General features: G+C 35.6%; 2 protein-coding genes across 2 annotated transcripts in view; both read left to right on the top strand.

Moving 5' to 3' along the window:
- The window catches only part of CADPS2 (calcium dependent secretion activator 2), a 613,966-nt gene that overhangs the window by 202,911 nt on the left and 398,503 nt on the right, over positions 1 to 12,552 (top strand).
- RNF148 (ring finger protein 148) lies at positions 3,749 to 12,225 on the top strand. The gene is made up of 2 exons (XM_049771069.1): positions 3,749 to 3,776; positions 11,303 to 12,225. The coding sequence occupies exons 1-2, from the start codon at positions 3,749 to 3,751 to the stop codon at positions 12,223 to 12,225; spliced, it is 951 nt and encodes a 316-aa protein (XP_049627026.1).

Raw genomic sequence — 12,552 nt, 5'->3', positions numbered from 1 at the left:
TGACACAGGTAATTGAAATACCACAACAATACAGAAAAAATTATCGAATTAAATAACCGGTGAGCACTACAGCAATAAAAATAAACTTTAAAGATGATAATACTGATGGTATTAACATTGGTTGATAGGCCTATGCCCCCACAGTGTTCTAAGTACTTTAAGTACTGCTTTAACCCCATGTTAACTTATTTAAACAAACCCTTACATAAGTAAAAAAAAAAAGGTACTGTTATATTCCAAATTAAAATATTAAGCTGGGCTTATTTAAAAATAGACTTTAACCAAACCCCTTATAGCTGCTGAACTTGGGAAACAGTTTTTGTTACTGGGAAATTAAGGATAACTAACTATGGAAAACTACATAAAACAAAAATTTTATCATCTGAATAGGGGAGTCTTATTTATGTGTGGATATGTTGTGTGACATTCCCTATATTTGAGAAAAATGGTACCTTAGAATACAAGAACTACATAGAAATAACTGATTTGTCATAGAGTAGAATTCATTCTTTCATTCCTCAATGATGCCATTCTTTTATGTTACATAGAGTTTTTTATTGTAAAGTGTGTACTTCTTGGGTAAGTTACAACTTGACCTCATCTTTGTATTCACAGATTCCCCCAAATAAAAGATTCATGAATCTAGGAAATTACTATATGTGTGTGTATATGTGTGTGTGTATTTTTCTCATCACTGCTCTAGCTTCAGCACCTGGGAGCCTAGTGAGTTGTTGATAAATATTTGTATGTATGAATAATAATCAGTACTAAATATATTGTGAAAATAGTCTTGGATTGTACTCCTAGAATATATTTGCAGGGAATATGAAAAATGAGAGAACTTGTAAGGCTCTTTATGATACCAAGAATCACCTTAATTATACAGAATCAAATAGTAAATTTATTTTGTACAGATTATATACAAGGCACTAAAGAATACAAATACAACAAAATCCTGTCTTAAAGATCTTGTAAATGAATATTAACCTTCCCCTTCAAATACAAACCCCATATACAACATAAATTAGCTTTCTAAAATGCCTTTAGAAAATATTAGAAAGTAGTATATAATTTCCTATTAATGCATAAATATGATTTCTTTTTTTTCTTTCTTTTGTTATTTTTTTGTTTTGTTTTTTGGCCACACCCATTTGATGCTCAGGGGTTACTCCTGGCTAACCGCTCAGAAATTGCCCCTGGCTTGGAGGACCATATGGGACACTGGGGAATCGAACTGTGGTCCTTCCTTGGCTAGTGCTTGCAAGGCAGACACCTTACCTCTAGCGCCACCTTGCCGGCCCCTAAATATGGTTTCTTAAAGATAGCTTTTATTAAAAACATACTTAAGTATGTTTATACTTTATTTTTTGTTTTTGTTTTTGTTTTGGTTTTTGGGTCACAACTGGCAGTACTCAGGAGTTACTCCTCACTCTACACTCAGAAATCTCTCCTGGCAGGCTTGGGGAACTATATGGGATGCTGGGATTCAAAACAATGTCCTTCTGCATGCAAATCAAATGCCCTACCTCCATGTTATCTCTCCGGCCCTTAAGTATTTTATTTTTACCAAAATGTATATACACAATGTTCAGTGTTGAAGAAAGCAAAATTTGGGATGAGTTTGTCAGGGAGGTTTTGGGTGAAAACAGCATCTGCCTACTCCTTGAATTGGCCTCTCTCTGGGTTAATGAAAAATTTTGCTGAAGTTTAAATACTTAATTTAAATATTGATGCTACTGGCAGGGCTTCTTTGAAGTACTGAATTGTGTGCAAAATTAATCTGATATATTTTCTCCTAAGAATGACCATTTCTCCATTTAATGACCCCATGTGTGTTTATGTACTTATATAAATAATTATAGGAGATTATAACTATTAAAAAATTCAGTAGGTTTGCTAATATATTGAAAACAGTTATCATTTTGTAGCCATTATTCTGTCATAATCCAGGGTTTCAGCTGGAAATATAGATGGAATTTATTGTTGACTTTTGAAGATAAAGTCCAAGACAGATGGCTTCTGATCTTGTATTATTAAATAAGATAATTTTCTGGATAATTGTTGCCAGTGTAATTCTTAGTTAAAGGAAGATTTGTCAAATTATTGCCTCTGTCTTATGTGTTTGTAATGAGTGGTTGTATAAAGCAGAGGTTGCCAAAAGCTACTATCCCTATAGTTTCCAGAATACATCTTTGAAAAGTCAAATATTTGTTGGAAAATATAACTATGTTGTTATATTATGCTGGTATGAGTAAAGGGAAAGAAACAGGATTTACCAAAGTAACTGTAAAAATTCACAAGGCATTCTATATTAAAACAAATGTTATAAATGTGTAATATACAATTAGATATAATACCCAGAATGACCGTCAAAGTGTTCAAGTAATATATTTTAAGAGGGTTGTTTTGACTCAGGAGACAGCAAAAGAGAGATTGAAACTGTTTTTGAAAAAGTTTTAATGGAGGAAATAGCCTTTATATAATTGTAAAGAAAGGCCCATTTACTGATCCTCATCTATGCTGGTTTTATACTTGGTGATATACAAACATGTGAAATAATTTGTCTCATACTCACCATGGTCTTGAGTAAGTATGCAATAAGCTATTTCACATCTATTTTGAAGAAATACAAGTATTACTGAGAAGAAGGCAAATGTCTCCCCATCATACTGAGGAAGAAACTAAGGCTCAACACAGCTTCCTCTACAGGTAGCACTTAGCAAGGCCTGAGTTTCCTAGAAATATGTTCATTACAAAGTTGAGTGTTTCTATACATTTTGCAAGAGTGATGGCTATATTTTTCTTCTCTGACATTACCTAGGAGTTTAGTTACCTAACAAATGAGCAAGGGTTTGTGACATGTGATCTGTAGACAGTATGGTGAATTTAATTGAACCTCCTTCACAGTCCTGTTTGCTCTATAGCTAATTCATGTGAACTTAATCAGAGTTAACTGTGTTATCTGGAACTGATGTTAGGAAGACAAAGTTTACATTAACTTTGATGGTTGATCTTAACGTAGGAAGATCTAGAATGTATTTTGGGTTTCTTGTACAATTTTGAAATGGCAGAACCCTAATACAGGGTCTAGACAAATTCGGTCCTCATTCTAGGCTCTTACAGCTATCTGAGCAGAGTTTTCTATTTTAAAGTTATGGGCTAAATTGAAAGGCTGTCCTAAAGATTCTAGCATGAGTGCATTTCCTCCTCCTTTGAGTAGTTAGTGCATTCTCTGCTCTTGAGTTAATATTAAAAATGTATTTTGTCTAGCTTTCAGCAAAGAAATCAGTAGTACCAACGACATTTTATGATATTTCCCATTGGTTAGTTTCAAGACTAACTATTATTAGTGAGGTTATTTGGGAGAGGGTTGGGCCATACATGGAGGCACTCTGGGCTTCCTTCTTGCTTTGTGCTTAGAAATCGTGTAGAATAAATAGAAACACACTTCTGTCATCACCCCACAGAATTGAGTTATTGCTGCCAAATGGGACATCTCATTTGGGTGGAGGTCCATACTTGGTGAAGGTCAGTCAATGATTTTTCAAACAGCCTGTGTTCCTTTTAGTTCTTCGTCAATGTTTCTGGAGCAGTTTCTCCATAAGTCGCTGTGTCTTCTAGGGGAAGCAGTTGTGGTTTTTGAAACCACCAGAGGAGTAGGACAGAGGGTCACCGTGAGAAAAGGCAGGAAGATGGGGTTCGCGAGCAGATCTGTCAAAGGGCAGAGCAGTGAGACTAGAGAAGGGAAATGGTATTTGTGATCAGTTGTCTTTCTGTTCTTTCCTGGATCTCAGTAAAATAATAAATTATCATCTCTAGGTGAAAAAAAAAAAAGAAAGAAAGAAATCGCTCCTGGTAGGCTCAGGGGTCCACAGAGCATGGCTTCTAGGTGGGAATCAAACCTAGATCACCTCTACAAGGCAATGCCTTACTTGCTATGCTATCACTTCAATCCCTATTCATGATTTTTTAGTCTATATTAGTCTATTTTCTAACCTATATTTCTGAGAAGAAAAATTCATCATTTTTAGTTTAGTGGTAACGTTACATAGATTGTGCCTTGAATTCAGACTACAAAATAATATAATTTATGAACTATGATTTATAGCAATTGGAATTTATCTTTGCATTCAGATATTTATGATGATTCTTATTTTCAGGTATAACTATAAAATTTCACTTTATGCATATTCAGTATGTAGAATAATTAAAGGTTAAACTCATTATGCATCCTTTTACCCTTTTGAAGATAAAATTAAGTAGAAACATAATTATATAATGAACAATACAGGCTAGACTAGAGAAGACAACACCACTCTGAATTTAAGCCAACCTTCCTTGAGAATTTATGATGGGCTAGATGCTGGGTACTAAAAATAAAAATAAGTTTCTAGTCTGAATCTACAAAATATTAACAGAGCACATAGTTTTGATAAAAATACATCTTCTACTTATATATACTTAACTACACTGGAATCTGATTTGAACATATTATAAGTTATCAATCTAGATCACTGAGATTCTTCTGGTGTTGGCTAGACTGAGATTATATCTTTGGTCTCCTTAGAATAATTAAGGTGATTCTTCTAATCCTGAAATTTAACATGATTATCCACTCTGATGATTGAATATATATAAAGCTGGACTCACCTCACATTAAGAGAGTAAAGATAATAATGAAAGGCCATCCAAGGCATGCAACTTGGAACTGTGAGTTTCTTCTGCTGTGGCCTATTTGCCAACATAATTTCCCAGTCATCTAGATTCAAGGCTGCTAGAAATATATTCCATAACCTGATGGAAAAACCCATCAAATATCTTCTCAAAAGGTATTGATAAAATAAAGAAATGATTCATACTAATTTTGCAATATAAATATCAAGTAGATGTGATTTTTCTAGAAAAGACAAAGACTGTATAGTCGTGTCTAGTATTATAATGTATACGTCACAGGAGCTACTCTGTGCAATTGAAGAAGCATAAAATTTAGGACTGATATAAGTAGAAAAATGCAATTTCATTGAAGGATAGAAGGCTGAGAGGCTTATAATGCCATTCTTGGAAGTTTGAGTTGTTTTCCTCAGATGGAAGGAGCCATCTAAGCTTTTAAGCAAATAGAAATTTCATTGTAAACTTCATTACTATTTTTTTTCAGTAGGTTGCTTTGGCAACAGAATGAATTCAAGGTAAGTAAAATAGAGATGGTAAATTTGATAAGACCTCATTGAAAACTTCTAGAATGTAAAATATGATTATGAAATCTGGAGAGAACAGCTTTCTGTTGTGATCACCTTGATTATGTTAATCATTTATTCAAACAAACTTGTGAACCTGGCACTCTGTTGAGTGTGATAAAAATGTGTGAGTGTGGCCTTTAAGCTGTAGTGTCAGAAAGGCTTCCAAAAACTCCAGAATTTTTGAAAAGTGTATATTTGGGAACTGGAGCAGTGGTGCAAGTGGTAGGGTGTCTGCCTTGCACGTGCTAACCTAGGTTGGACCACAGTTCAATCCCTTCTGGTCCCAAGAGAGGAGCAATTTCTGAGTGCACAGCCAGGAGTAACCCCTGAGTGCTGCTCAAGTTTGGTGTAGTCCCCCCAAAATGTATATTTATTCATTAATTTAATGAATTGGTGGTTGGGAAGGTTGCACTGGTGAAAGGATTGCTCTTTTTTATAACTGAAACCCAACTACAAACATGTTTGTAATCATGGTGCTTAAATAAATATATTATTAAAAACAAACAAAAAACCTTAATCACTGAGAGTTACAGAATTAAAAAGTTGTTCATAGTTGAGTTTCAGTGATACATATTTCAACACCAGTTCTTTCACAAGTTTATTTCCTGCCACAATTAACTGTTACACTATCTTGTCCCTGCTCCCACCCCATCTCAGCCTTCCTCTATAGCAGATACCTTTATTCCGGCCCCTTTCTCTCCCTTGGCCCCTTATTTTCCTTTTAAATACCATGGTTTGCAATAATGTTACTGATGGCATCATTCATGTCACTTTACTTCCTTGCAATTCAAAAGTTGAGAATTCATGTAGTTTTAGCTTTCCACATTTCTCCTACCATCAGGACTTTAGGTTCAGTTATAATCTTGGTCTATAGAGAAAAGAAATGACAGTGATACTATTTTGACTTCTTAATTTTTGTAATGTATATAAATACATAACAGTTTTTTATGACACTGATGGTTACTATATTGGTTATTGTAAATATTACTCTTGATTCTGAAAGAATATTTTCATTTAACTTTTTTTTCTTTTTTGGGGTTTTGGGCCACACCCGGTGATGCTCAGGGGTTACTCCTGGCTGTGTGTTCAGAAATTGCTCCTGGCTTGGGGGACCCACAATTTGGGACGCCGAGGGATTGAACTGTGGTCCATCCTAGGTTAGCATGTGCAAGGCAGATGCCCTACCTCTTTGCTATCGATCTGGCCTCAGAGTCCTTATCTTAATTCAGTAATTTAAAACCCTTCTGAGAGCTTCTGGATTTAGCCAACCTGATTTAGTTCTGGTCCCACCTACAACTGATGTTTGGGTTCTTGCTCTCTGCTTAGCTCTCTGCTAGCCCCCTTGTCATACCAGATATAGAAGAAAAATCTTGGACAGTGGAGAGAGGGGCCCTGGATAGTGACCAGAACAGTGCCTGCTGATTTGCAGGGAGCTGGAGATAGAGTATCATGAGATATTGCCTGTTTTGTATCTATCCCTCTTTCTTTCTTTATTAAACCTGGGCCTTCCCATCTCTGGCCAGTAAATCTCTTTCCCTCTCTCTAAAAAACCCAAGCAGCAATGCAGACCTCAGTCCAGGTGGAGTAAAAAAAGATACTTGGTTTCTCCCTCTCTTTCTCTCAGTCCCAGGCAGATGCTACAGTACATAAAAATAGAGGAGCCATAAATGAATATGTACAACATATATATGAATTTCGCTATACTTATGGGCTTTTTATGTTGTACATTTTACATATAGATATTAATCGTATAAATTCTTTAGTTTTGATTGTGTTGACTTTTATAATTCAATTATGTGGCCTTTTATATCATGACTATATCTTCTTTCACTCAAAGGCAAGTTATGTGTTTTATAAGAACTCTGTTTAATTCTTATATAAAAGTCTTTACATTTTGTGCATTCTCAATTGTTTGTCTTTCATTTCTCATGTTGTTTGATTCAAGTCTCCAAATTCACTTATAGAACCTAGAACCTGATATCACAGAATATCTTCCTTAAATTGTCTTTTACGTACATACTATACATACTTTATTTTCTTTATTTTTGTTTGTGTGTTTTTTTTGTACATTATGATTTTATTTTGTTGTTGGGTTAAACAGTAGTCCTGCTTCATTCTTTTGCATAAAGTTTGAAAAGTTTGAAAAGTTTGAAGTTCTTCCGACACTGTTGAAGAGGCTCTCCTTTTTTTTTTTTTTTTTGCTTTATGGGCCACACCCTGTGATGCTCAGGGGTTACTCCTGGCTATGCGCTCAGAAATCGCTCCTGGATGGGGATCATATGGGATGCTGGGAATTGAGCCCATATCTGTTCTGGATTGGCAGCATGCAAAGCAAATGGGCTATTGCTCTGGCCCCAACACTTTTATCTATGCCTGGGCTTAGATCCTTTGTTATCCTTTGTCAGTTATATATAAGTACTATCTGTAAGTCTGGGTTTTAAGTCTGATCTATTGATCCTTGTGTTTATTTCTAAATGTTTAAATTTTTTGTTTTGTTTTTTTTGGGCCACACCCAGTGATGCTCAGGGGGTTACTTCTGGCTGTGTGCTCAGAAATCACCTCTGGAGTGGGGGACCATATGGGATGCCAGGGAATCAAACTGCAGGTTATCCTAGGCTAGTGCATGTAAGGCAGATGCCCTACTGCTTGCGCCACTACTCCGGTCCCAGTTTTAAACATTTTTAACATTTAAGTAACTGTTGTACACAATTTTTGGTAGTTGAAGTTTAGTCATATAATATTTCAACACCAATCCCACCACCACTGCTAACTCCCATCACCTGGATAATATATTAATTTTCTCTTCTCATTAATCTTTTTCCATATAAGATTGCAACCATTATTTGTATTGACTTTGATATGAGCTACTTTGCTATATTGATATATTGTTTCTGGGATCTTTTTGTGGTCTCTTTAGTGTATTATATATTATATATAAATATATTATATATTATAATATATTTTCATTCATGTCATCTGCAAATGGTGATGGTTTGATTTCTTTTACAATTGATATCCCTTTGATATTTTTTTCTTGCCTGATTGGTATAGCCAGGACTTCTAATACTATGTTGAATAAAAGTGGAGAGTGAAATCTATGTGTTTATTTTGATCGAAATACCATACAAGTGTTATTTTTTTTTTTGAATCACACCTAGTGATGCTCAGGAGTTACTCCAGGCTCTGAGCTCAGAAATCGCTCCTGGCAGGCTCTGGGACCATATGGGATGCCAGAATTCGAACCACCATCAATCCTGGATTGGCTTGCATGCAAGGCAAATGTCCTAGCACTGTGCTATCTCTTGGTCCACAGGTGTTAATTTTTAATAAGGGATACACTCACCATTTTCAGGGTATTATCTCAATTATACTTTAGCCTGGAAATGTGGGATTAATGGATTAGCACTTTAATTTGGTATGGCAGCTCTCAGGATAGGATATGCTAGGGACCACCAGGATCACACCTGGTAATTCTCCTTGGGGAACCACTACAATTGTACCAAGCAGTGCAGAGCAGGTTTGGAAATTTTGGGAAAACATATTGGTGTCTTATATGTATATAAGGTATATGCATTAGTCCTCTAATCCAGAACTCTGTACCTTACAGTACCCTCTATATTACTGCTTTGTAATATGAATATGAAATCAAATAATGTGATTTAAACTATAATGTTTTTATGTTTAATTATAATTAGAAATGTTAAATAGGAGCCAGAGAGGTGGTGCTAGAGGTAAGGTGTCTGCCTTGCAAGCACTCGAGTAGGACGGTCCCCCGGCATCCCATATGGTCCCCCCACCCAAGCCACGATTTCTGAATGCATAGCCAAGAGCAACCCCTGTGCGTCAAATGGGTGTGGCCCAAAAACCAAAAAAAAAAAAAGAAATGTTAAATAATTGCAATTTTATCCAACAGCCTCTAATATAACAGTACACTATTATCTAAGCAAGATTTTACTTTTTTGGTGTTAAAGGAATTAGCCAGGAATTCACACTTCATTTATATCTGGGAACAATTCCATATATAAAGACATTTAATATATGTACTGGATTTTGTTAACATACAACTATATAAATATGGTAAACTGACTAGTGTACACTTTTCTTTAAAAAGAAAAAAAACAAGAGTTTGTGAAACTGGCAAAAAAAAATATCTCAAGAGGCCATGATTTAAATGCTTGTTCATTTTTTGACACTAGGAACCATGCTCTGCCTTTATTTAGTTCTATAGAACGTGGAGAATTTCTATGTATTGTAAATAATCATTGGAGTTGATGTCACCAGTTCATTTAAAATAGACCGGTTGAAGATTGAAAAATAATAAAGTGTTAAAGTATCTCTAAGAGCAGTGAAGATGCTATAGTTACCATATCTGTAATTCAACCTCAAAGGCAAGTCTTGGTCTTTTTGTGTCTCAATGTCTTTCATGATGATTTAAGAGTTCAAGTCACTATTTTCTTTTTGTCAAAGTTTACATTGCCTATTTTCTTCATTTCCAGATGACTTTCCATATCATACCATGACTGCATTAAGAAAATAAAAATCTTTGAAATTTTTCAAACGCATTTTATTCAATTCCTCAGCTTAGATCACAATTTTTTCTTTCCTTGGTGCATAACCCAAAATCTCCAGCCTGATATCATGCTCCTCAGAAATCAATGCTATTTACTTTTCTTTTTTATCACCCTTCTCAATTTCAAATCTCTTTGTTAAACTCCTTTCCAATAACTTTGTGAAGTTACACTTGAAAGCATTGTTTCCTCTGCCTAATTTATTTTACCTCTTCCTTTATTTGAACAATTATGATAAATTTTGTTCTAAACTCACTTCTAGAGAACAGTACTTTGAAGCCCTAAAACCAAAGTGTCTCTTTTTGACATTTATTCTTTTTTAATATATTCTCTGCTGCTCTGTCTGCAACTTATAGCTATATATTTGCTCAAAATATGTGCTTCCTAGATAATATGTACCACAAAATGCTTCTTCATTAGCATTTGCTTCTCAGTATATTCTTAATAGCTATTCCAGAATTCACTGTGTGCATATCAGGCTATGTTTATAGGACATATAAATATTGTATATTTTTAGCTCTGGGCTAATCATTTAACATTGAGTGAGATTGGGGGAATTTTATGCTGCTTCCCATTGAATACTATATTTGCCGGTGTATAAGGCGACCCTTCAACCCATGCAAAACTTCTTAAAAGTCTAAAAAGTAAGTTATTTCTTAAAAGTAAGAGGGGTATGTATCACTCGTCCCTGAAGCTGGAACAAGTTTCAGCATGCCGTATACCAGCATATAATAGGACTCCCGACTTTTAGGAAGTTTTTCATGGGTTGAAGGGTCATCTTATACGCCGGCAAATACGGTACTTATTGGGAAGCATAAAACCATACATAGGAGTTGAGTACAGGCTAGGTACATGTAATAATACCTGCATCATTTCTGTTTTGCCTCTCAGATAGAAAAGCCATAAAAGTTGGAGCCAAAGAAATAGTGGGGCAGTTGAGGCATTTTCTTCACACAAAAATGACCTGGGTTTGTTCCCAATTTTCTATATGGTCCCAAAGCTGCCAGAGCAATTTCTGAGTGCAGAGTTAGGAGCAACCTGAGCACTGATGTTTGTGGACTTTCACCAAAATAGAAAAAATAATGAATATACAGTTGTTATTCAGTTTGGAGGGACTAGATAAATTCAAAGCATAAATGTTTCTGTTTATTACTTGAAGTTTTAATCAGTGCTATCTACCATGAATCATTGCTTTTGGCCTATCAGATTTAAGTATGTATCACAGTCGTCATATATACTGTTGGATTGGCTTAACTTCTTTTGATGTCACAATTACCCCATTAGGAAGTCATAATTTTCATAAAATCACATTGTACTAACAACAACTTGTTATTTAATTTCCTTATAAGAGAATCTGCTAAGAATAAAGATGTTGGAAGGAGCAAGATCTCTTCGATCCACATAGAACTTCGATGTTTTCATGCTTTACTTGTCTAATGACAACAGAAACTTGTTGCTTTCTTTCCCAATTGATTTTCTTTCATTTTTCATGATTAATGAATGGAAAAATGAGCCTGCTTACAGCTACTCCTTCAGCTCAGAGCTCTGTTTCATCTAGACTGCTGAGACTTAGCATCTTTCTACTGCTTGGCCTGCCTGACTCAAAAGGAAAAGCCATTTGGACAGCACATCTGAATATCACATTTCAGGAGGGAAATCAGATTATATCAGAATTAGGTGAGAGTGGAGTTTTTGGAAATCATTCTCCTCTGGAAAGAGTGTCTGGTGTGGTAGTACTTCCTGAAGGATGGAATCAGAATGCTTGTAACCCCATGACCAATTTCAGCAGGCCTGAACAAGCAGACTCTTGGCTGGCCCTAATTGAACGGGGAGGCTGTACATTCACACATAAAATCAATGTGGCTGCACAGAAGGGAGCAAATGGGGTCATCATCTATAACTACCCAGGAACAGGCAACAAAGTATTCCCCATGTCTCATCAAGGAACTGAAAATATAGTGGCAGTGATGATAGGCAACTTGAAAGGCTTGGAACTTTTATACTTGATTCAGAAAGGAGTTTATGTAACGATTATCATAGAAGTGGGAAGAGTATACGTGCCCTGGATGAGCCATTATATCTTGTATCTGTCTTACTTCCTGGTTTTCATGTTTACCTACTATTGTTTTTACTGTACCTGGAGACCTCAGATGCCCAATTATTCCTTAAGAAGGCGAAGACAGATGAAGGTAGATGTGAAAAAAGCTATTGGTCAGATTGAATTGCGAATGCTCAAAGAAGGAGATAAAGAGATAGATCCAAATGAAAATGATTGTGTTGTTTGCTTTGACACATACAAACCTCAAGATGTAATACGTATTCTAGCTTGCAAACATTTTTTCCATAAGGCATGCATTGACCCTTGGCTCTTAGCTCACAGGACATGTCCAATTTGCAAGTGTGACATTCTGAGAACCTAAGAAAAGCAGAGAATCTTCAGAAGATGTGACTGAGTAAAACGAGAGAATTTCTTTAATAGTACTCTAGAGAAAATTCAACTCCAGCTTCTCTCTCAAGTGCAAAGGAGGTTAAAATTAATGGGTTTTGAAAATAAACCTTTGTATTGTACTCAGTTACTGAACTTGTTGTTTTATTAGTAACTTTTTGTTATTTTTGTTTTTTGGTTTTTTGGGCCACACTGGCGATACCCAGGAGATACTCCTGGCTATGCACTCAGAAATCGCTCCTAACTTAGGGGACCATATGGGACACTGGGGGATAGAACTGTGGCCCGTCCTAGACTACCA

Source organism: Suncus etruscus, chromosome 1, assembly GCF_024139225.1.
Source record: "Suncus etruscus isolate mSunEtr1 chromosome 1, mSunEtr1.pri.cur, whole genome shotgun sequence".
Classification (NCBI taxonomy): Eukaryota; Metazoa; Chordata; class Mammalia; order Eulipotyphla; family Soricidae; genus Suncus; species Suncus etruscus.
The sequence above is the reverse complement of the archived record's forward strand: the minus strand, read 5'-3'. Positions and strand labels throughout refer to the sequence as shown.